The following is a 22182-nucleotide window of genomic DNA, read 5'->3' as shown; positions in this document are numbered from 1 at the left end:
GGTATGTGGCCCATCATGCATGCTGCCTTTCCCTTCTCAGAACCACCTCTTCCTCCCATAACTGGACACTGCTGGAAAAGAGATGCGGGAGGGGTCCTAGGTCTAGGGATCCATCCCAGGGAGCAGGAAGGAGATGGTTGGCTGACCAGGGCACCAGGTAAGTGGCAGCTGGAGACAGAGAGAGGTGACTGCTCCCAGGCCTGGATCCTCATTGAAGCAGACAGGTCGAGCTGCACACAGGAAGCAACCCTGCACACACACGTCTGCTCTCATTAACAGAGGAGTCTGTCTCCATCAGCTCTGAGTGGGCTCAGAGGCCTAGCCAAAACTGCCTTCCACCTCCTGTGCCAAAGCAATTCACCAGGAGCCCAGCGCCGGGGAGGAGAGGGGGTTTGGCGGGACACAGGCGAGGTGGGAGGGGCTGGCAGGCCAGGCTGGGGCGGGCATGCCGAAAGGGCAGGCGGCGCTACCAGCTGCCTTGGAACAGCAGCACCACACAGGCACTCACAGCCCCGTCCTGTGCCTGGGGGAGGAGCTGCTCACATCCTCTGAGCACCCCTTGCCTGCCTGGGGCAGTATGCGGGGAGGGGGGCAGCAGGCTCTCAGGCATGGGCTGAGGTTCCTGAGTGAACTGCACACCAGCCGCTGGGGAGCTTTTCCCCGGCAAACACCCCCCCCACCCCCAGGGTCAGGAGGGGAGCTGGCACCGGGGCTGCAGGGCCTAGGGCAGGAAGAAAGGCTGGGGAAATTGGTCCGTGCAGCGGGGGCCAGTCTCCAGGGGAGCGCAGCAGGTGCCATGGCAACGCAGATGGTGAGCGCTAGAGCGCACAGACTCAGGCCAGGCCCGGCCCCTGCCTTGGCACACCAGCAGCTCCCCCGACACTCTGCGCCTATCCCCCAGCAATTCCTTGCCTGTCAGAATGGCCCTGGCTGACCCATTCCCTCACTGGCCTCGAGTGCCTCCACTCTCAGACTGTACCCCAGCCTGCCCACCCTGCGCGGCTGGGAATTGGGTAAAGCCAGGGAGCCTGCAGGCCTAGGGCCTGGCCCACGCTGCCCAGAATCCCAGCTCTGTACTGCTCAGAGGATGGACAGATGGGTGGGGTGGTGCCAGGCAAGGGCCCTTTCTGTCTGCCTCTGAAGCTGCCATAGACCGGGATGAATTTGTTCCAAGTCTTCCTGCTAACTCAGAGGCCGCAGCAAGAGAGCACACCCCCAGGGGGCACTCTGCTGGCTTTCAGGCCTAGTCCGTGACCTCCCTCCCTCCCTCAGCCCAAGAAAGGAAAGGGGGGCCGCCTGATTAAGGGGGTGCTGTAGGAGCCAACAGCACAGAGACGCAGCCCAGGCAGCATCTGCAGTGACTCCTGGCCCCAGTCTGCCAGGTGCATGAGATTCAGCCCCTCCCTCTCAGGTGCTGAGGTCTGGGTCTGTTCACCTCCACATCAGGGCCCACGCTCTGGAAGGTCTCTAAAGGGGACTGATCTGGAGCAGGTGGGCGACAGCGGAAAGGCCTTGCCAGGCCCCCTCATATGGTAGGGGAGAGGCCCAGGAGGGAGGCCTAAAGCCTCAGTGAGGCACAGGGGAGCAGGAAGAGGGTGAAGGTTCCTGAGGGCTGTCTGAGGCAGTGGCCTGTGCACCAAGGGCACAGGCCCAGAGAATTGTCAGGTAGAAGGGAAGTCAGAGAAAGGTACCCCAGAAGAAAAAGGGGTCGGGGGGGGGTCTGCTTGATGTCAGCTTCCTTCTGCCCTCACCTGACCCATCCGAGTTGGGCATTCTCACCTGGTGGGCTGAGGCCAAGCAGGAGGCCGGGGGAGAGCTGATGCATGTGTGCTGGGGCAGCACGCTGGGCACTTTCTCTTTGCACATTCATAGAAATGTAGGGCTGGATCTGTTCTTAGAAACTTCCATTGATGGTAATGTCACAACCTCCCTTGGAAGCCTGTTCCAGAGCTTAACTGCCCTGAGAGTTAGAAAGATTTTCCTAATAGCTAACCTAACTATTCCTGGCTGCAGCTGAAGTCCATTACTTCTTGTCCTGCTGCCAGTGGACATGGAGATCAACTGATTGCTGTCCTCTTTATAGCAGCCCGTAACATATTGAAAGACTGTTATTGGGTTCCCCCTCAGTTGTCTTTTCTCAAGAACAAACATGCTGTTTTTTTAACCTCTCCTCATAGGTCAGGTTTTCTAAACCTTTGATCATTTTTGTTCGTCTCCTCTGGAGTCTCTTCAATTTGGCCCCGTCTTTCCTAAAGTGCGGTGCCCACAACTGGACACAGCGCTCCAGCTGAGGCCACCAACAGTGCCAAATAGAGCAGGACAATGACCTCCTGTTGCTTACATACCACACTCCTGATAACACACTCCAGAGCGATATTAGCCTTTTTCGCAACTGCAGCATACTGTTCACTAACATTCAGTTTGTGGTCCACTGTATCCCCCAGATCCTTGTCAGCAGTACGACCAACTAGACAGTGATTCCCCATTGTGTAGTCATGCATTCGATTTTTCCTTCCTAAGTGAAGTACTTTACACTTGTCAATTTCAGAACAATTCTCCAATTTGTCAAAGTTGTTTTGAATTCTAATCCTGTCCTACAAAGTGCTTGCAACCCCTCCCAGCTTGGTGTCATCAGCAAATTTTATAAGCATTTTCTTCACTCCAAGTCATTAATGAAAATATTGACTAGTACTGGACCTAGTACTGACCCTTGCAGGAGCCCACCTGATACAACCTCCCAGTCTGACAACAAACCAGGGATAACTACGCTTTGAGTATGGTCTTTCAACCAGCTGTGCACCCGCCTTTTGGTAATTTCATCCAAACCACATTTCCCCAGTTTGCTTATGAGAATGTCAAAAGCCTGACTAAAAATCCAGGTCTCTCACGTCTACTGCTTCCCTCCCATTCACTCGACCAGGAACCCTGTCACATAAGGAAAGTAGGCTGGTTTGGCATGGTTTGTTCTTCCTTCTAGTTTATCAATGCCCCTGTGAGCCCAGCAGTGCAGTCAGTGGGGGAGGGGCGTCTCTGCAAGGGGCCAAGGCACCTTTGTGCACAGCCCCAAAATCACATGGATTGTGACTAACCACACTGCAAACCTGTGCCCATGACCCCTTCCCAGGTCTCTGCTCCCTTTGGGTTTGTGGCCTTGGAGAAGGAAGGCTCCCTTAGGGGCTTTTCTCCTTTGAGCACCCGCTTCTGACTTGCCCGATTTGGAGGGGGAGTTACCTGAATTATGATCCCTTTTCTTCCTGGTAGGGAGCTACTGCCATCTCCACGTTCCATGGCACCCTGGGCTGCTCTCGGTAGGGCAGCATTTCGTACCTGTGCCGAGTCTCCTGCTCTCCCTCTAGGGGACGTGGCTGCTTGCTGCATTTCTTCATCACTGAGCACAACAGGCCTGCCAGATAGTGGGGCCTGTGAACAAAAGAGGCACTGGGTCCCTCCCTGACACTCAGAAGAGGCTCCAGCAGGGGAACAGAAACATAATCAGAGGGAGCAAGACAGACAGCAGGAGCGAAGGAAGCGAGCGCTTGGCACATACAGTGCGGTAGGGGCAAGTCCTGCATAACAGCCTCAGCGGCCTCCATCATAGCTAACAAGGGCTCCCGACCCACAAGACAAGATCAGTGGCTGGCTGGAGAGAGAGGCAGAGCAGTCTTCCCCACTCCTCTCAGCTGGCACTGGGGCAGAGGTTTCTAACTAGCTCTTTCCCCTAGAGGTGCTGGAAACTGTCCTTTCTCTGGTGATTCCCCTCAGCCAGAGATATTCATCTTAGGGCCTCACTTGGCCATTGCTGTAGCTTCTGTAGCTGATTTGGTAGCTGGCAAGAGCTGTCTCTGCACCCAATGATACAGTCCACTACATCGCTTTCCTTTAAACCCTGCCCTTGTGACTCACGCAGCATCTAAGCCAAGATGGGTCTGATCACTTGGCCCTGGTTATCATGCCATGGGCAAGGCAGACGTTGCCCCCTTGACATGGGGCACCAGCCTGGCCATCTTTAGTATTGAGCAATCTGCCCTCTGGCTCACTAGCTCCTTACCGCCAGGGGCTTGCCTGGTGGTTTAAGAGAAGCGTACTGACTAAAGAATGGCCTAATTAGCCACAAATAAGAGTCACCCCAAGGGGCAGAAGAAACCAACAAGGGAAGCACAGAGGACAGTGTGACCTGAGCTTGCTGCACTTTGAGCAAGTAGAAGAAACTGAGGGGGCCCTTGGACTCCTATAGCAGGGGAGAGAATGGAGAGTAAGTGGTCCCCATCAGACCTGGTCTCTAGGGTTTGTCCTGGCTAGGTGTGTTGGGGAGACATGGTAGCTAACACGGTTTGATACACAGGTGAGGTGGAGCTGAAGCCTACACTCCAGGCTTCCTGGCCCAGCTAGTCACAAACAGAGTCAGCTAAGAGGGGAGTTTTGGAGGGAGTGTGAGTGGCTTTCCTTCCAGGTTCAGCACTACTTGAGATGTTACGATGGCCAGTGACAGAACCTTGGTGATGACTTGCAATGGATGTGCCATGTTCTCTTTCCTACCAGGAGATAGAAGGGATTTCCTGTGCATGAATGCAAGTTGGTGGCTGAGCTGTAGAAAAAGATTCTTGGATTGGAGGAGCAAGTTGAGATGCTACTAAGAATCAAAAAGGCTGAAGAGTTCCTAGACTGCCAGGTTTGGGAAACATCAGTACCTCAGGTTCAAGGAAGAAAGGAGCTGGCCACAAAGGAATCGGTGAGAGGGAGTCAGAGAGGGTGCCCGGCAGTTGTAACCACCAGAGGCGAGAGGTCATGACAATATTTTACACAGTTAGAGACAGATGAAGATCAGCCAGCTGTGGCCACCAGAGAGAAAAGAAGCAGGAGGAATTTCACACAGTTAGAAGTTTCAAATTGACTGCCAGAGACTGGCACTGGATGATGGGCGGTGGATCATTAAATAATAGCCCTGTTCTGTTCATTCCCCCGAAGCACCTGGTATTGGCCACTTTTGGAAGAGAGGATACTGGTCTAGAAATCCACTGATCTGACTCAGTATGGCCGTTCTTATATTCTTATACCAAGTTCTCAATGTGGAAACTATGGAAGATATCTCTTAAGCTCCAGCAGTCCCAAAGGAATGGAAAGATGTACAGGACACACCTGGGCATGGCAACTTGGCCCAACCTGTAAAACATGAAGCTTACCTGCAAAGAGTTTTCCAACCATCCAAAGAAGATGGATAATTCTTGTTGGAGATTCAATACTCAGAAGAATCAGAAAAACATTCTGTAAAGGACAGGTCGACAAACTGGACAGCATGCTCCCTTCCCAGGGCCAAGACATAAGACCTCATTCTAAGACTGGATAGTCTTCTGAAGTCTGCGTGGAAGGATCCATTGGTGATGATTCATAGTGGCACTAATAACACCGCATCCCGGGATAGCTCACACATAGTAGATGACTTCAGGGAACTTGGCAGCAAGCTGAAGAAGAATGTCCAAGCGATCTTCTCTGAGAGCCTTCCTGTCCCACAAACAAAGGAAGACAGAAAATTCTGGAAGTGAATCACTGGCTAGGTAAGTGGTGAAGGGTTTTAGTTTTGTGGAACACTGGTCCACTTTTATGGAAAAATGGGGATGTATAATTTGGATGGTCTCCACCTCAGTAGAAGGGGAATCAATCTCCTTGGGGACAGGCTGGCTAAAGTTGTTGGGGTGTGTGTGTTAAACTAATAGCAAAAGGGAAGGGTAAAAAGAGGGAAGATATGAGCATTCAGCAGAAAACAAGAGGTTGAGAATAAATTAATCAAGGAACTAAAGGACATGAAGAGAAGAAAATATTAAATTACCTATACACCAATGCTAAGAGCCTGAGTAACAAACAAAAGGAACTGGAATTACTCGTTTATGTGCATAAATTCGATGTCATTGGTACTACTGAAAACTGATGGGATGATTCACACAATTGGAATGTTACAATCAAAGTTATAACCTATTTAGGAAAGATGGAGTGGGCAGAAGGGGAATGGCACTCTATGTCAGAAATAGCATTACTTGCTTCCGAGTCACTGATAAGCATTCAAGATCACTTTCTTTATGTCCTAACAGCTATAGCACAAGATGGGGTATTAGTTGGTGTCTGCTACAGACCATTAAATCACAGTAGGGAACAGAATGACCAACTCCTTAATGCAGCTATCTATAATGTGCAGGGGAAAAAACTTGTGTGATCATGGGGGACTTCAATGTGAGTGACATATGCTGGAGGTCTCATGACACCAGGACTAAAAAGATCCTTGGAATTTCTAAACATTATCAATGACAATTTCCTAATTCAAAAACTCTTGCAGCCAACAGGGAGGAATTTTTCACTTAGACCTTAACCTAACAGATAAAGATCACAGAACTAAAATTGAATGGTAGCATAGGTACAAGTGATCATATTTTGATCACATCTATACTGTGCAAGCAGAATAAAGTCCAGACCAATTATTTGGTTTTGGGGATGAGGAAATAGCGGGAGTAGTGAACCCCTTGCCCCTGAACTCCTGAGAAACCTCCTCTATTGCCCCTAGAGCGAGGAGCAATTGCACCTCCTGCAAGAGGAGTTGCTCATGAGAAGGGTCCCTGAAGAGGGATGGGGAAGAGGGGTGAGAGGGAACAGAATTGGATTCACAAATAGGAGTAAGGATCCGAGACTGAAACTAATGCTCTGTCCTCGGGTGCTTCTTCAAAAGTTTGGCTTCGGGTCTGGGGGCTGTTTGGCCGAACCCTGGCCTGAGGACTGTGGCGGGCGCTTCCTATTATTTCTGCCCTGTCTCCTTGACGAGTCTCACCTAGGAGTCCAGAGTAGAAGCGGGACGGGTCCTGAGGCTTAAAAGGCTTTCTTTGAGGTGCAGGGGTGTAGATCCCCAAAGACTTCAAAGTTGCCCGCGAGTCCTTAAGGCTGTGCAGGCGAGAGTCCATATTTTGGGCAAACAGGCCCACACAGTCAAAGAGAAGGTCCTGTATTGTGTTCTGGACCTCAGGTGGTATCCCTGAGACCTGGAGCCACACACTGCGCCTCACTGTAATGGCGGTGGCCATGGTCCACGCCGCCGAGTCCGCCGCGTCTAACACGGTCTGGAGGGAGGTTCTGGAGACCACCCTGCCCTCCTCAAAGAGTGCGCTAAAGTCCTTGCACGAGTCAGCCGGGAGTAACTCCTGGAACTTTGCCAACGAGCTCCAAGAGTTGAAAGCATAGTGGCTGAGTACCACTTGCTGGTTGGCCACTCGAAGCTGGAGCCTCCCAGTTTGAGTAGACCTTCCGGCTGAAAAGGTCCAGCTTCTTAGCGTCCCATGACTTAGGTGCGGGACCCAGCTGTCCTTGCCGCTCTTTGTTGTTTGCTGCATTGACCACCAGAGTCCCCGGTTGGAGGTGGGTGAAAAGGTGTTCGTACCCTTTCTGCGGCAAGAAATATCGGCTTTCCACCCCTTTAGTGGTGGGTGGTATCGAGGCCGGGGTCGGTCAGAGCACCTTAGTGGTGTTTTGGATCATTCTTATGAGGGGCAAGGCCACCCTAGAAGGACTCTCAGGGGCAAGGATGTCGACCATCGAGTCAGACTCCTCCATGACCTCCTTTGCCTGGAGATTGAGGTTAAGGGCCATCCCCCTAAGGAGGTCCTGGTGTCCATCGCCGGTAGGGTGGTGGTGGTGCCTGCCACTGCCTCGTCTGGCGAGGCCCATGGGACAGGGTCTTCCTGCCCTTCTGGCTCTCTGCAGGCCGGGTCAGGTACCTCGGAGCCTCCCGTGACTGGAGGTGGCTCTAGCGTCACTGATGGTGCTGGTTTGGGTGCTGCGCCTGAGCATGACAGCCCAGAGTCCCTGTCTTGTGCGGGATCCTCGGGAGCCCTGGGGGTATGGCGAGCCAGTAATGTTGCTGGGGGGAGGGGGCACGGGGTGCAGATGCCACCAATGCCAGCCTGGAGCCCTGAGCCTGGGGGTAGGCCCAGGGAATCCAAAAGGGCCATTAGACTGGGCCCTGCCACTGGGGTGGCCAGCAACCGCCGGTGCTGAGGATTCCACTGGTCTGCGGTGCCGGGAGCGGAAGTGGCTGCATCGAGAGACAGAAGACTCGAACGAGCAGTCTGTGCCCAACCACAGGGGGGCAGAGTCGGACGGTGCTGAGGAGATGGCGAGTGGCACCATAACATCATAGGCTTGCCACGATGATGAACCAGAGGCGGTGCAGCCATCGGTGCCGCAAAGGGTGCCAGAGCCACATTCAGTGCTGGGCTAGACGTTAAAGCCGGTGCCGCTGACGGTGCCTGGGCCCGCCCCTGTGTGGCTGGGGACTGCGCCATCATGGCAGTGAGGTCTCGCACTGCCTTGTGGGTGTCCGGCATGGAGGGAAGGTCGAGCTCTTTCTCCAGATCCTCCCAAGTCGGGGAATCTATCAGCACTGGACTCGACGGGCCTCCCGTTGGGGCTGGAATCAACGAAGCTGGGTCTTGAGGCCCAGACTGTGGGTGTCCCGCCAGGGGACGCACCCCGCTGGAGTCCCCTCGCGGCTTCTTGATGGGGGAACGACCCTTGTCCGCCTTCTTTTTCTTATGCAGCACCAGGGACTGTGAGTGGTGCCTCCTGGTAGCACTGGCCTTACGAGCTGGGGAGCGGCACCGGTGGTCCTTGGAGGAGTCCTTCCTCAGTGCCGGGACATCCCGCGCCGAGGCCGGGGCGCTGCGCACTGATGATGCCAGTGCCGCTTCCAGTGCCGGCTGTGGGCGGAGGGCCGACTCCATCAGGAGAAGCTTCAAACAATAGTCCTGCTCTCTCTTAATCCTGGGTCTGAAGCTCCTGCAAATTGGGCATTTATCTGTCTGATGGCCCTCTCCTAAGCACTTGAGACAGGCAGTATGCGGGTCACTTGTGGGCATAGGTTTCACACACCTCTTGCACGCCTTAAACCCCTGCGACCAAGGCATGCCCCGGTGCCTGGGGAAACTAGGGCGGGGGGAAGTAAGTAAGCCCAACTAATCTAGAAACTAATATATAACGAACTAACAAGTATGTACAACTAGGAAAAGGAAACCACTAGGTAGGCACTTGCGAATGCAAGAGACTGAGCTGCTCCAAAGACCGTCACTGGCGGCAAGAAGGAACTGAGCAGGCGGCGGGTCGGCAGGGACCTATATACACTGCCATAAAGGCGCCACTCCAGGGGTCTCCACAGCCGATCCGACGGGTACCACTAGGGGAAAAACCTTCTGACGACTGTGCACGCAGCGCGCGCACACTATTGGAAGGGACATGAGCAATCACTCGAAGAAGAAACAGGGAAGCTCAAGTAGGAGTAGAGAGGTTATCTTATCTCTGTATTTGGCACTGCTGCGACCATTACTGGAATATCATGTCCATGTCTGGTGCTCACAATTCAAGAGGATGTTGATAAATTGGAGAGGGCTCAGAGATGAGTCACAAGAATGACTAAAGGATTAGAAAACATGCCTTATAGTGACATACCCCAGCAGTTCAATCTATTTAGCATAACAAAGAGAAGGTTAAGGGGTGACTTGATTACAGTCTATAAGCACCTACCTGGGGAACAAATATTTAACAATGGGCTCTTCAATCAGACAAAGGTATGACATGATCCAATGACTGGAAGATGATGCTAGGTAAATTCAGACTGGAAATAGGGTGTAATTTTTTAACAGAGGGAGTAATTAACCATTGGAACAGCTTACTGAGGGTCTTAATGGATTCTCCATCACAGGCAATGTTTAAATCAAGGTTGGATGTTTTCTAAAAGCTCTGCTCTCGGAATTATCCTGGGGCAGTTCTATGGCCTGTGCTATGTAGGAGGTCATATTAGATTATCACAATGGTCCATGTAGTAGGAAGAGAGCCTGAGACATAAGCCCTTGTATCAGAGGCCTCAGATGAGACAGGACCTGCTCACAGAATCTGGCAAGAACAGGGCTGATATTGCAGAAATACACATTCCTAAGAAGTGCTAATCACAGAGTACTCACACAAACACATCCCGATATTAAGTGGTACCAGAACATCCCGATGTCAAGGATCCCAAGAACAACAGGAACACACTGACCCCTCCTAAAAGAGAAGGTCAGAATGACAGTACGTAATAGAGATGTTTTGATTGAACCAACATGTACAAGGTGGTAATTAGCCACGTCAGGAGGCAGTGACTAAGTATGTCAGAGGCAGTACGTAACTTGTTTGTATCAGGGTACAAAGATGTATCTCAGAGAGAGTATCTTTGTCAGCTGAGGGGGGAATGAAAAGTCCCACCATTCACTGAACCGTGTCCATTGTCACGGGCATACGTGTCTTAGTATCCTGGTAGTCTGCCAGGTGCTAATACTGTACTTTGTCGACAATAAACCTGGCCTGGTGCCTTTGTACCTTAACAGGTCTTGTGGTCATTGGGTGGTTCGCTCAAGGTCTGCTGTGCTATCTGTCTGCGCAGAGCTGAGGCAGCACACAGGAAGAACACACACACACAGCCAAACATCTGACCACAGTTCCTTCTGGCCTTAGAATCTATCTTGAAAGTCTACATGAGGTCTAGAATGTGTTAGCTGCCACACCTCACCTCCTTCCTAGACACCTTTTATCCTCACCAGGACAAACCCTAGCAGGTTCGGGACCCTGGATGTGCAGGCATCTTGATCCCACCAGTGGAAGTGTGCAGGGACCATTTGTTCTCTGTGGATCGGTAACAAGGCACTGCTGTTTAAAAGGAAGCTCTGAATCACTATCCAAACCCTCCTCCCAACTAGTGAACACAGGGAGAGAACAACTTGGGCAAAACAAGCAAGAGATGAGCAACCTGTTGAGGCTGAACAATGTACTTATTTAGGAGCAGGAAAGGTGCAGACAATAGTTCTTGAGATTTGGTGTGTATAGCTCACTGGGCCCTGCATAGTTCAGGGCAAGATCTGTGGGAATGCAGGGGAATCGGAAGAGGGAGCATGCTAGGGTCATGGGGCTCAGACTCTGAACATGCACATGTGCACGCGCGCACACACACACACACACACACCCCTTTCGCAAAGTAAGCTCTCTGTATTTGTTTGAGGACGTCTGCAATACAGGGTTTCATCTGGTATAAATAAAGTACAAAATCTTACAATGTCTTAATCATTATTTTAACAAAAATACTAAAAACTTAGTAAAAACTGAAACCAAAGGGGGAGGGGAGACTACCAATCACACGGGATCTCCATAAACCTTTGTAGAAACCGGAGTAAAAACATTTTCTCTGTATGATAAAAATTACTCCCTCCCCTCCAAGAAGGGCAGCTGCAGAACACGGCGCCTGGGCAGGTGCCCCAGGGACAGAGGGTTGGGAACAGCCCCCACTGGGGGAGGCTGTATCCAGTCCACAGTGATGTCTCCCTCTGGATCGGGCCCAAGTGCCATGGCTCAGTAGCGTCCAAATGGATTGTTGTTCTGCTGTGGCTGTGTATCTGTTCAGATCAAACACAGAGTTAGACAATCACAGGATTCTGGTCCAGTTAGGAGATGCCCATCAGCTCTGCAATTCAGAGTCTGATTGTGAAGCGGAGGGGCTAGGTAGGCAAGAGAAGGGGGCTACCCAGGTCTTAGTCTGGGACACTGCGCCTGTGTATCACTTGTGGCACTTGATGCTCTGCTCAGATGCCAGACACTCTGGTGCCAGCTCCTGAGGCTTAGGATAGCAGTACTATCAACATTCCACATGCTGCTGCAAAGGTGGGGATAAAGTGTGTCCAACCCAGCTCTCTACGCCTCTTCTGCTCAGCTCCACACTCCTCCTTGGTGTGAAATAGGTGTGGAACAATGTGGCACTGAAAGGGAGTGGGTAGCTGCCTAGGTGATGAGGTTGGAAGCTGAATTATCCTCTGGGCTTTTCTCTTTTAAACAGAACACCTGTCACCCCTAGTTCTGTGCAGCACCCCCACCATACAGAAACTCAAACACCGCTACCGCCACCAGGTGGGTGCACAGCATGAGCTGCGCTGGGCCAGCTAACTACCCTGGAGTTCCCATCAATCATCTAACCTGAAGAAAACTTGGAAACTTCAGCTAGTGTAGAATTCAGAGGCTCACATCAACCAGGAGCATGTCATCAGTGCCCACAGACCACACGGTCCACTTACTATCCCGGTGCTGGGTTCAAGACCTATCTGGCTTGAGAGCAGGCGACCTTAGAGACCTGCCTCCCCTCAAACTCCAGCCCGACTTGGATGCTGTTGCTGATCACTTTAGATGCAGCGTGCTCCAGGGTTGGCTCCTGACTACAGGGCTCGCTAGCCCTGCGTGGCCAGACTGCCATGACTTGTTGGTTTACTGTCACCTGGTGAGTGGGGGCATTCAGAGTCTGTCATTCCATTACAAAATCCAGCCATACGGCATGCTGCTGGGCAGGCCCTCAGCAGGGCAAACCCAGCCCCAGCCCCACACTGGGAAAGCCTGCTGGTCACAGGGCATTGGAGAGATGTTTTTTTCTCCCTCTACAAGTGTTTTAGTCAAATTCACTGCTCATGAAGGCATCAGCCTGACAGTCCTGGAGACTAACGGTACAGCACAGACAACAGCAGCGCAAGCGTCTCCTGCCCCGAGTCTCATCTGAGTTGGACAGGGAGGAGCATGACTCACCCAATGCTTTGTGCTCTCTGCTGAGACTAACCAAAGGGAGTGATCTGTGCCAAGTGGGATGGTGCTTTCAGCGGTGTGGATGTGAGCACTTGGAACACAGCAGTCTCCAAGACGCACTCTAGCTGGGCTATATCACTGGGGTTATCTCTAGCTGCAGCCTCTTTCATACAGCAAGGAGGTTGCAAGGTTTCTGCTGGATACAAGACCTTGCCCCAGTTACAGCAATATGATCTACATGGGAGCATGCCCAGGCTCTCGGAAACTCCAGCTAGAGAAAAAGGAGCAACCCTTGAAGTGGTGCTTCTTACAGGGAATGTCATACACCTGTGCTTTGGGATCTGACTGGCCCCACATTCACTCCTGGTGCAATCTGGGGGGATGGTTTTACTCTATAAAGACCTTTATGATTTAGGGCCTGTCTAGACTACAACTTTAAACTCAGTGGGTAACCAGTTAGTGACATGGCCAGCTTGAAACACAGCTTGTGTCTGTACACAACACAATCACTACTCAGGGAGGCGTTGGCCTTGCCGCCAGAAACATAATTTTCTTCCTATAACCCAGTCCACAGGCTTTCTGCAGCGCAGACCTGCTAAAATCACGACAGTGTAACCTGCACAGCAGGTCCTCCTTCCTTTTCCATTCTGCAAGAGGGCAATGCATTCTGGGATGCCACCTGAGCTGCTGGTGCCACTCTGTGTGTGTTCTCCAGGCACTCTCCCCATCGCGAGGCCCTATGGGAGAGCAGCTCTGACTTTCAGGAATGCACTGACATGGTGAGGTAGCACAGTAGGTGAGTCCACACAGCAGCTCTTTATACAACTCAGCCCTGTTTATTGTAACCAGGACAGAAGAGAGATTCATGAGCTGGTTGCAAAAATGACTATAGTTGTGCTGTAAACAGGTCCTTAGAGGCAGCCTCTCTCTCTACTTTCAGATTATCCCCTGGAGACACATGCACTAGAAGCCCCTCAGATTGCACTAACTGGGAGCACTCAGCCCTAGAATTCACTTCCTCCACTGCAGAGGACGACATGGTGCAAGGCCTAAGCTGTTTGGTCAGGCATTCTCAGAGGGACCAGGGCGATATGTGGTTAGGCTGATGGACATAGGCGCTGACCCCATGGGTGCTCCAGGGCTGGAACACCCACAGGGAAAAATTAGTGGGTGCTCTGCACCCACCGGCAGCCAAACTCCCCTCACCCCCCACCCCACCTCTCCTCCTCCCTGACCCTGAGTACACCACATCCCCATTCCTCCACCTACCTCCCAGCGCTTCTCGGGACTTTTCGGGAGGAATGGGGGCGGGGGGGGGGACTTTGGGGAAAGGTTGGAAAGGGGGCGGGAGGGGGGGACTTTGGGGAAAGGTTGGAATGGGGGCGGGGCCAGGGGTGGGGTCGAGCCAGGAACAGTGGAAGTTGGCGCCTATGCTGATGGATAGCATTAATGTTGGCTGTTATTTAGTGTGGACTCTTCTAGAGGCTGATTGTAAATGCACATTTTACATAGGAAAGATAAAACATGACTTCTGCAGTGGCATAGGTGTTCCTGGTGCTTTTCAGACAAAGAAAGTCACAGGCCCTGTCCTGTGAAGTGCACATTCTAGGGATCTATGTAAAGAAATCCAATCAACCAAGTCCACACAAGACTACCACGTGGTTGGTACTGAGCACTGCCAGATTTCAACCTGGAACCTAGAAGTGAAAGGCTCCATAACTCAATCAGGCAACCAGTCATGTCATGATACAGGGTGGAAATGGTGGCCTAGACGGGAAAAGGACCATTTACCCCAGTCACCAACCACCCTGCACCTCCGAATTCTTTTTCTTGACTGTCACTATGGCTCTCAACACCTTGGAGAAACTCTGCAATCTCACTTGCATCTCACTGGCTTGGTGTATAATGCAGCCCCAGTGAAGCATATACAGGCACTGGAAGGAATATGTAACAGCCCATAAAGGAATATCTAATAGTCCCTGCAGTCTCAGCCTCATAAGGGAAAGAACGCTGGAGGGGACGGAATCCAATTTTAAATTGTATACAGAAAACTGCAAAGTTTTTGCATCACTGTGTTCAATGGTTCTGCTGCACTGAGATGGGGTCACTTCGGGCAGGGTTCGATGCACCTGGGCACAGCTGGGAAGTAAGGCAGCATATGTTTGCATGCAGCATTCCTTTGGGCAGGGCTCTGGCTTGGGTGTTGAATAGTTTAATTGCCAGTTTTATTGTATAAAATTACTGACGTGATCCCTACAACAGCAGGGTAGTCTGGAGGGATACACTGCCCTGCTGGGGCTCAGGCAGCATCCCACATGGCAGTGCTCACTGACCATGTCCTGAATAAAGCACCTCCCTGGCTGCCCAATCAGGCACGAGCGCCAGAATTTATACTGCCCTTGAGATCGTTGGGAGCCAGCAACGATGGAGGCAGTGGCACTGACACAGTGGTACATCCAGAAAAGCAGACCTGACACGTTTGGGAGAGCTGCCCGACAGCCTCCACAGACACTGCTGCCCTGGCCCTTCTGTCTGCAACAGGTCTAGAAGGCTGCTCACTTGGTTGGTAATACTGTGTGCTCCTCTCTCTGCCTGTGGCTCTGGCACCACTAACAGCAGCTATGGTCATAAGAACATAGGAATGGCTATACTGGGTCAGACCAATGGTCCATCTAGCCAAGTATCCTGTCTTCTGACAGTGGCCAGTGCCAGGTGCTTCAGAGGGAAACAGAACAGGGTAGTTAATGCATGATCCAAACTTAGCTTCTGGCAGTCAGAGGCTTAGGGACACCCAGACATGGGGTTGCATCTCTGACCATCTTGGCTAATAGCCATTGATGGACCTATCCTCCATTAACTTAACTAATTCTTTTTTGAACTCTGTTATAGTTTTGGCCTTCACAACATCCCCTGGCAATGAGTTCCACAAGTTGGCTGTGCTTCGAGTGAAGAAGTACTTCCTTATGTTTGTTTTAAACCTGCAGCCTATTAATTTTATTGGGTGACCCCTGGTTCTTATGTTATGTGAAGGGATAAATAATACTTCCTTAATCACTTTCACCACACCATTCATGATTTTATAGTCCTCTATCATATCCCCACCCTTAATCATCTCTTTTCCAAGCTGAACAGTCCCAGTCTTTTTAATCTCTCCTCACGTGGAAGCTGTTCCATACCCATAATCGTTTCTATTGCCTCTCTATATAATTTTCCATTTCTAATACATCTTTTTTGAGATGGGGCAACCAGATCTGCAGATAGTATTTAAGGTGTGGGCGTACCATAGATCTATATAGTGGCATTATGATATTTACTGTCTTACTGGCTATCCCTTTCTTAATGGTTCCATTCTGTCTGCTTTTTTGACCACCACTGCACTTTGAGTGGATGTTTTCAGAGAACTATCCACAATGACTCCAAGATCTCTTTCTTGAGTGGTAACAGCTAATTTTGATCCCATCATTTGGTATGAATAACTGGGATTATGTTTTTCAATGTGCATTACTTTGCATTTATTAACAATAAATTTCATCTGCCATTTTCTTGCCCAGTCATCAGTTTTATGAGATTCCCTTTGTAACTCTTTGCAGTCTGCCTGGGACTTAACTATCTCGAGTAACTTTGTATCATCTGAAAACTTGGCCACTTCACTGTTTAGCCCTTTTTCCAGATTATTATGAATATGTTGAACAGCACTGGTCCCAGTAAAGATCCCTGGGGGACACCATTAATTTACCTCTTTCCATTCTGAAAACTGACCATTTATATCTACCCTTTATTTCCTGTCTTTTAACCACTTACTGATCCATGAGAGAACCTTCCCTCTTATCCCATGACAGCTTACTTTGCTTAAGAGCCTTTAGTGAGGGTCCTTGTCAAAGGCTTTCCGAAAGTCTAAGTACACTATATCTACTGGATCCCCCTTGTCCACGTTTGTTGATCCCCTCAAAGAATTCTAATAGATTGGTGAGGCAAGATTTCCCTTTACAAAGTCATGTTGGCTCTTCCCCAACAATCCGTGTTCACCGAGAGATGATGTGTAAAGAGACAGAGAAGCCTGGGCTTGCCCTCCCCTCGCTATCACTTTACACTAGGGCCTGTTCTATGGAGAAAGACACTTTGGGTGGGGCAGGGAGAAGAGTAAGAAAAACGAAGAGTGCTAATTTCTTACTAGAGAGCTGCTGCTGAAGCTGTCGGACCAGGGCAGCTGTTTGCTGCTGCTGCTGTGTCTGCTGGAGACCCTGGCGCTGGAACTAGAGAGAGAGAAACATGATTAACAAGTGCCACTAGGCTTGTGGGGATTCAGCAAACGCTCCCCATGTTAGGCAGCAGCTAGTGGGGTGGAGAAGGAGAGTGCTGCAGGGAGCAGGTGGGAGGATCTATGGATGAATGACTCTTCCCCTCTAGCTCTGACACACACTTACAATGGGCTGTTGAGGAGGAAGAGCCTGCATCCCCAGGCCAGGCGGCTGGCCCTGGGCTTGTGGCTGAGGGACTGTGGACACCTGTGGCTGTTGCTGTGGTGGTGCCTGTTGCTGTTGTTGCTGCTGCTGTTGTTGTTGTTGTTGTTGCTGTTGCTGTTGCTGCTGCTGCTGTTGTTGCTGAAAAAGAAGAAGCAGAAGAGACCATTAGGGATGTGTCATGGGGAGGGCTATCCAATAAGACAGTCAGCCTAGGGAATACTACAGGGAAAAATCTGAAATTCAATAAATAAACAGGGACCTTCTCTGGCTGCCCCTCAACTTTATTGATGGTGATGTTTGGGAAAAGTCTGGACCCGCTTTTTTTCTTTAATTGAAAAAGCAAAGAACAAAATAAAAGGGTAAACATGCATGCGATGTTGTGTGCATGAAGAAATTACTCACCTTGTGCAGTAACGATGGTTCTTCAAGATGTGTGTCCCTACGGTGCCCCACTGCAGGTGTGTCTGCGTCCCTGCGCGGCTGATCGGAGAGCTTTGGTAGCAGTGTCCATTCAGCCTGCGCATGCGCTGCCCTACCCCCTCATGCCCTCCACGAGGCTAACCAGTGTTGCTCAGGTGAACCCCTCCTCAGTTCCTTCTCTACTGCAAAGTGAATGATGAGAACGCCGAAGTAGAAGGGAGGAGGGTGGGTCGTGGAGCACCGATAGGGACACACATCTGCACAAGGTGAGTAACTTCTTCTAGTAGTGTTCCTATGTGCTCCATTGTAGGCGACTCGCGAGCAGTATCCCCTACTGGAGGCTGTGGCTTTGGAGTCGAGTCTCTGATGGATGACAGTACCATGGTGCCAAATCTGGCGTCTGCAGCAGAGTCCCCAAGGCTGGCACCATGTTCAGCAAATGTATGAGCAGATGCCAAGGTAACTGCTCTGTAGATTTCTGATATAGGGATACCCTTGGAGAAGGCGACGGATGAGGAAACCAATCTCGCAGAATGTGTGAGATTGTAGATGGGGTGCTAAATTGCACATCTGATAACAGAGTTTGATAATTTGAGACCCATTTAGAGAATTTTTGAGCTGAAATCGCTATGCCTCCATCCCTGTCCATGACAGAGAGGAAGAGTCTTGGAGATTTTCTAAAAACTCTTGTCCTGTCCAAATAATAGGCCAAGGTTCTCCTTACATCGAGTGTATGGAGGATGGCTTGGCCTATTATGCTGGTGAGGCTTGGGTTAAAAGGTTGGAAGGTGAATGAGTTGGTTCACATGAAATGTGGAAGTCACCTTGGGTGTGAACTTCGGATGTGGTCTAAGCAAGACTTTGTCAGGGAAGAACACTGTGAAGGGGGGACGCGCCATAAAGGTTGCTATCTCCCCTATCCTTCTTGTCGAGGCAATGGCGATAAAGAACGGCGTCTGTGACACTGCACCCCATATTCTTCATAGTGATATTATGATGATATGGTTATAGCATAATTATGATGCATTTTATGCACGATAAGTCATGTGAGGTGTAATTGAAAAAAGGTTATGATTTGCTTAATATGATTATTCTATTTGTATGCATGTATCATTTTTGTATCTGAAGTTATGAATGTGGACTATGTATCTATATTTCAAATGTAGTTACACCTGGGTAACGCCCACTAGACAAGATGCTGTCAGTCTAGAAAGCTGGAAAGGGTATATTCAGGTGAATGTGCCATTAGGGAGAACAATAGGCATTAAGAGAAGCTTATCTCCCACCTGGTGAGCCTTACTGAGAACACCACAGACAGCCTGTGAGTGATGGCTGCTATGACTATACAAGGACATGTGACCAGGCCCCATGATGCTGGTCTCCATTTTGGGATGTCAGTGTTTTTCCACAGACTGGTCTGGGAACCAAGCTTGAGAACAAAGGGTTCCCGCCATATGCTAAGGCTATATAAGGTAGGGAGTGACATCATCTGGAGTTCTTCATTCCCAACACAAGAAAACAACTGGAAACACCTGAGGAACAAAGACTGACCTGGGGGAAGTGCTGGACCCAGGCTAAAGGGATTTCTGGCCTATGTACGAAAGACCTGGGGATTCCAAGCTGTAAAGCAAGTGCAGCTTGCCCCTTAAGAATCTGCAGCCTGCTTGTTCATATCCAATCTATTTAGTATATTAAGCTTAGTTTGCGTTTTTTGTTTATTTGCTAGGTAATCTGCTTTGATCTATATCTTTGACCATATCGGTGCGTATAACAAAATTCATTCCACACATGTGTGGGAAAAATTAGAGGGAACACTGTTTAGGACTATAGGTAGAGTGGCTGCATCCAGGATAACTTTTTTGAACTGGCACCAGATCTGGAATCTAGTCCACTTCTATAGGTAAGTACGATGGGTAGCCACTTTCCTAGTGTGCAATAACACTTCCTGTACCTCTTCAGAGCATGATGTTTCTATGCGCTGGAACCATGAAGGAGCCAGGCTTTGAGCCGTAGTATCCATAGGTTGGAATGGAGAGTGTTTCTCTCATTCTGCAAGAGGGGGTAAGGAGTTGTTGGAAGAGTCATCGGTGGACAGAGCACCAATTGTGACAGATAAGGGTACCATGACTGTCTGGGTCCGGTGGGAGCAATCGGTATTTTGTTTGCTTTTTCTCTTTTTATTTTCAACAGGAATTTCAGCAACAGAGGAAATGGGAGAAAGGTGGAAAGAAGGCCCTTGTCTCACGAGAGGAGGCAAGCGTCCCCCATAGAGTGCTGGCCAATGCCCATTCTGGAGCAGTACCATGGACATTTCTTGTTCTGGTAAGTAGCGAACAAGTCTATTATCAGTGTCCCCCATTGTCGGAATATGTCAGAGTACCACTGAGTCTATCTCCCCTTGTGGTTGTGTGGGAATTTGTGGCTGAGATTGTCTGCTATCATGTTGTGTACTCTTGGTAGTTAAGCTGCTGATATTGTAACATTGTAGGAAATAAACCAGTTCCATAGCTTTAGTGCTTCCACTAGTGCCTCCTTGATGGTGTATGTAATACATGCACGCTATATTGTCCGTCATGACCTTTGTGCACGTGCCTCTGATCAGCAGAAGGAAATAAGCACACACGTTCCTGACCACTCTGAGTTTGAGTAGATTTATGTGAAGGCACGTCTCGGATGGAGATCATTTGCCCTGCACTGCGAGATCATTGATATGTGCCTCCATCCTATCAGAGATGCATCGGTGGTGAGAAATAGTGAGGGGGAAGGCAGAGTGAACGGGATTCCCATGCAGGTGTTTGCTGCTCTTTCCATGGATTCAAGGATTGTTTGATTTTGGTGGGCATCGATAGGAGTTTATCTATGTTGTCTTTGTTTGGTCTGCAAACCGAACTGAACCATAATTGGAGGCATCTCATGTGAAATCTGGCCTGAGCTATCATCCATGTGCCTGCGGCCATGTGCCCCAGAAGCTGAAGCCAATATTTGAGGGCTGGAGTGCACTGTCTCTATAAGTGTGGACAGACTGAGGAACCTGTGTTGTAGGAGAAGCACTCTTGCTCAGAGTCGACATTGGATCCTATGAATTCTAGTCTCTGTACCACTATTAATGTTGATTTTTTGCAATGATTTTTAGGTCCAGATTCTTGAACAGATCCAGAGCGATTCTGGTAACTCGCTGGGTTTTGATGAAGGAATGCGCCCTGAAGAGACAATCGTCCAGGTAAGGGTAGATCATAATGCCCTGGGAATGTAGGTGAGCTGCCACCACAGACAGGATCTTGACGAATACTCTGGGGGCCAATGAGAGAGCAAAAGGGAGTACTTTATACTGGTAGTGGTCCTGGCCTAATGTCAATCTGAGATATCTTCTGTGACATGGTATGATTGAAATGTGGAAGTACGCATCTGTTTGAGAGTGACTTAATTGGCCTCTCAGAGTTGGTCAGACAACTCCCACCTGTTCATGCTCTCTGTATGTGTGTATATATATCACCTCAATATATGTTCCATTCTATGCATCCGAAGAAGTGGGCTGTAGCCCACGAAAGCTTATGCTCTAATACATTTGTTAGTCTCTAAGGTGCCACAAGTACTCCTGTTCTTTTAGCAATTCTATAGAAAGTAATGATCCACTAACGGACTGCTAAAGCTCCATCTCTAGCCAGGGGCGGTTGAGAAGGAACCGGGGAGGGTGGGGTGGGGGAGTGTGCGTGCTCGGGCCAAACAGACACTGCTACCAAATTCTCTGATCAGCAGCGCAGGGACTCAGATAAACCTACAGCAGAGAACCCATAGGGACACTACTCGAAGTAGTAGTAGACCTTACAATCAGTTAGGGAATACAGTTCACTTGAACCCAGTAGCCCCAAAAATTCATTGTTTAAAATAAAATTTCCCTTGTAATTCTCAATCGATTTCTACCATTTCAGGAGCAGGTGTGTTAATACCTATGTTACCGTGTCATCTATGTCATGGATCCAACATTCATCAAACCCTACTCTAAAGCCAGGGAATAATCCACTTCCATCAACACATAGATTCTCCTAATCTAGGAGAAGTTTCTATCTGAGGTCTCACCTAAAATTAGCACATCACTGGCTACTGTAAGACTGCATACAAGGAACAAGTGAGGAGCCCTTTGCCGTTAACAATCACCAAAAGGAAATAAAAGCTGAATATTAGGGGACATTTTGTAATAATGAAATCTCCTAGCCCATGGGACAGCCTCCCAAAGGCAAGGCTGGAAGCCTCACCAAGGTCTACCTGGAATATGTCACACTGGAAAAAGCCAGAGGGCTCATCTACATATAAACTGTCAGTGAAACAATTTAGCTGCCTTTAATGCCCACCCCTGTGATTTTGGGCAGTCCTGCCCAAAATCACAGGGGTGGGCATTAAAGGCAGCTAAATTGCTCATTCCTAGCTCATTTCAGAATAAGTGAGATAGGAATGTACCCACAGACTCACACTGAGATCACTACAGGTGGTAATTACAATCAGCGTAGTCATTTCCATTCTAGCTACAGGACCCTATAACTTCTCCTATATGGAAAAGTCCTGCCCTCGACTCAGGCTGAGAGGGGATCTCCAGTTAAAGAGGTTCACTGAGAAGCCTGGACACATCTGGCTCACAAAGAATGTCTAAAGCAACACTGGAGAGACAAGGCGGGTGAGATAATAT

General features: G+C 49.8%; 1 protein-coding gene across 3 annotated transcripts in view; it reads right to left on the bottom strand.

Annotated features, from left to right (window-relative positions):
* Positions 1–11026: 11026 nt before the first annotated feature.
* MED12 (mediator complex subunit 12) overlaps positions 11027–22182 on the bottom strand; it is a 72180-nt gene continuing 61024 nt past the window's right edge. For all 3 annotated transcript variants that reach the window (XR_010590322.1, XM_008178947.4, XM_008178946.4), the window contains exons 42-44: positions 17043–17219; positions 16790–16871; positions 11027–11450 (exon numbers count right to left, since the gene is read on the bottom strand). Coding sequence is in view for 2 of the 3 variants with exons in the window: in XM_008178947.4 (XP_008177169.2) it covers positions 11407–11450; positions 16790–16871; positions 17043–17219 (303 nt within the window). In the remaining variant the exon portion in view is untranslated. The remainder of the gene's footprint in view (positions 11451–16789; positions 16872–17042; positions 17220–22182) is intronic.

This window comes from Chrysemys picta, chromosome 9 (assembly GCF_011386835.1).
Source record: "Chrysemys picta bellii isolate R12L10 chromosome 9, ASM1138683v2, whole genome shotgun sequence".
Taxonomy (NCBI): Eukaryota; Metazoa; Chordata; order Testudines; family Emydidae; genus Chrysemys; species Chrysemys picta.
The sequence above is the reverse complement of the archived record's forward strand: the minus strand, read 5'-3'. Positions and strand labels throughout refer to the sequence as shown.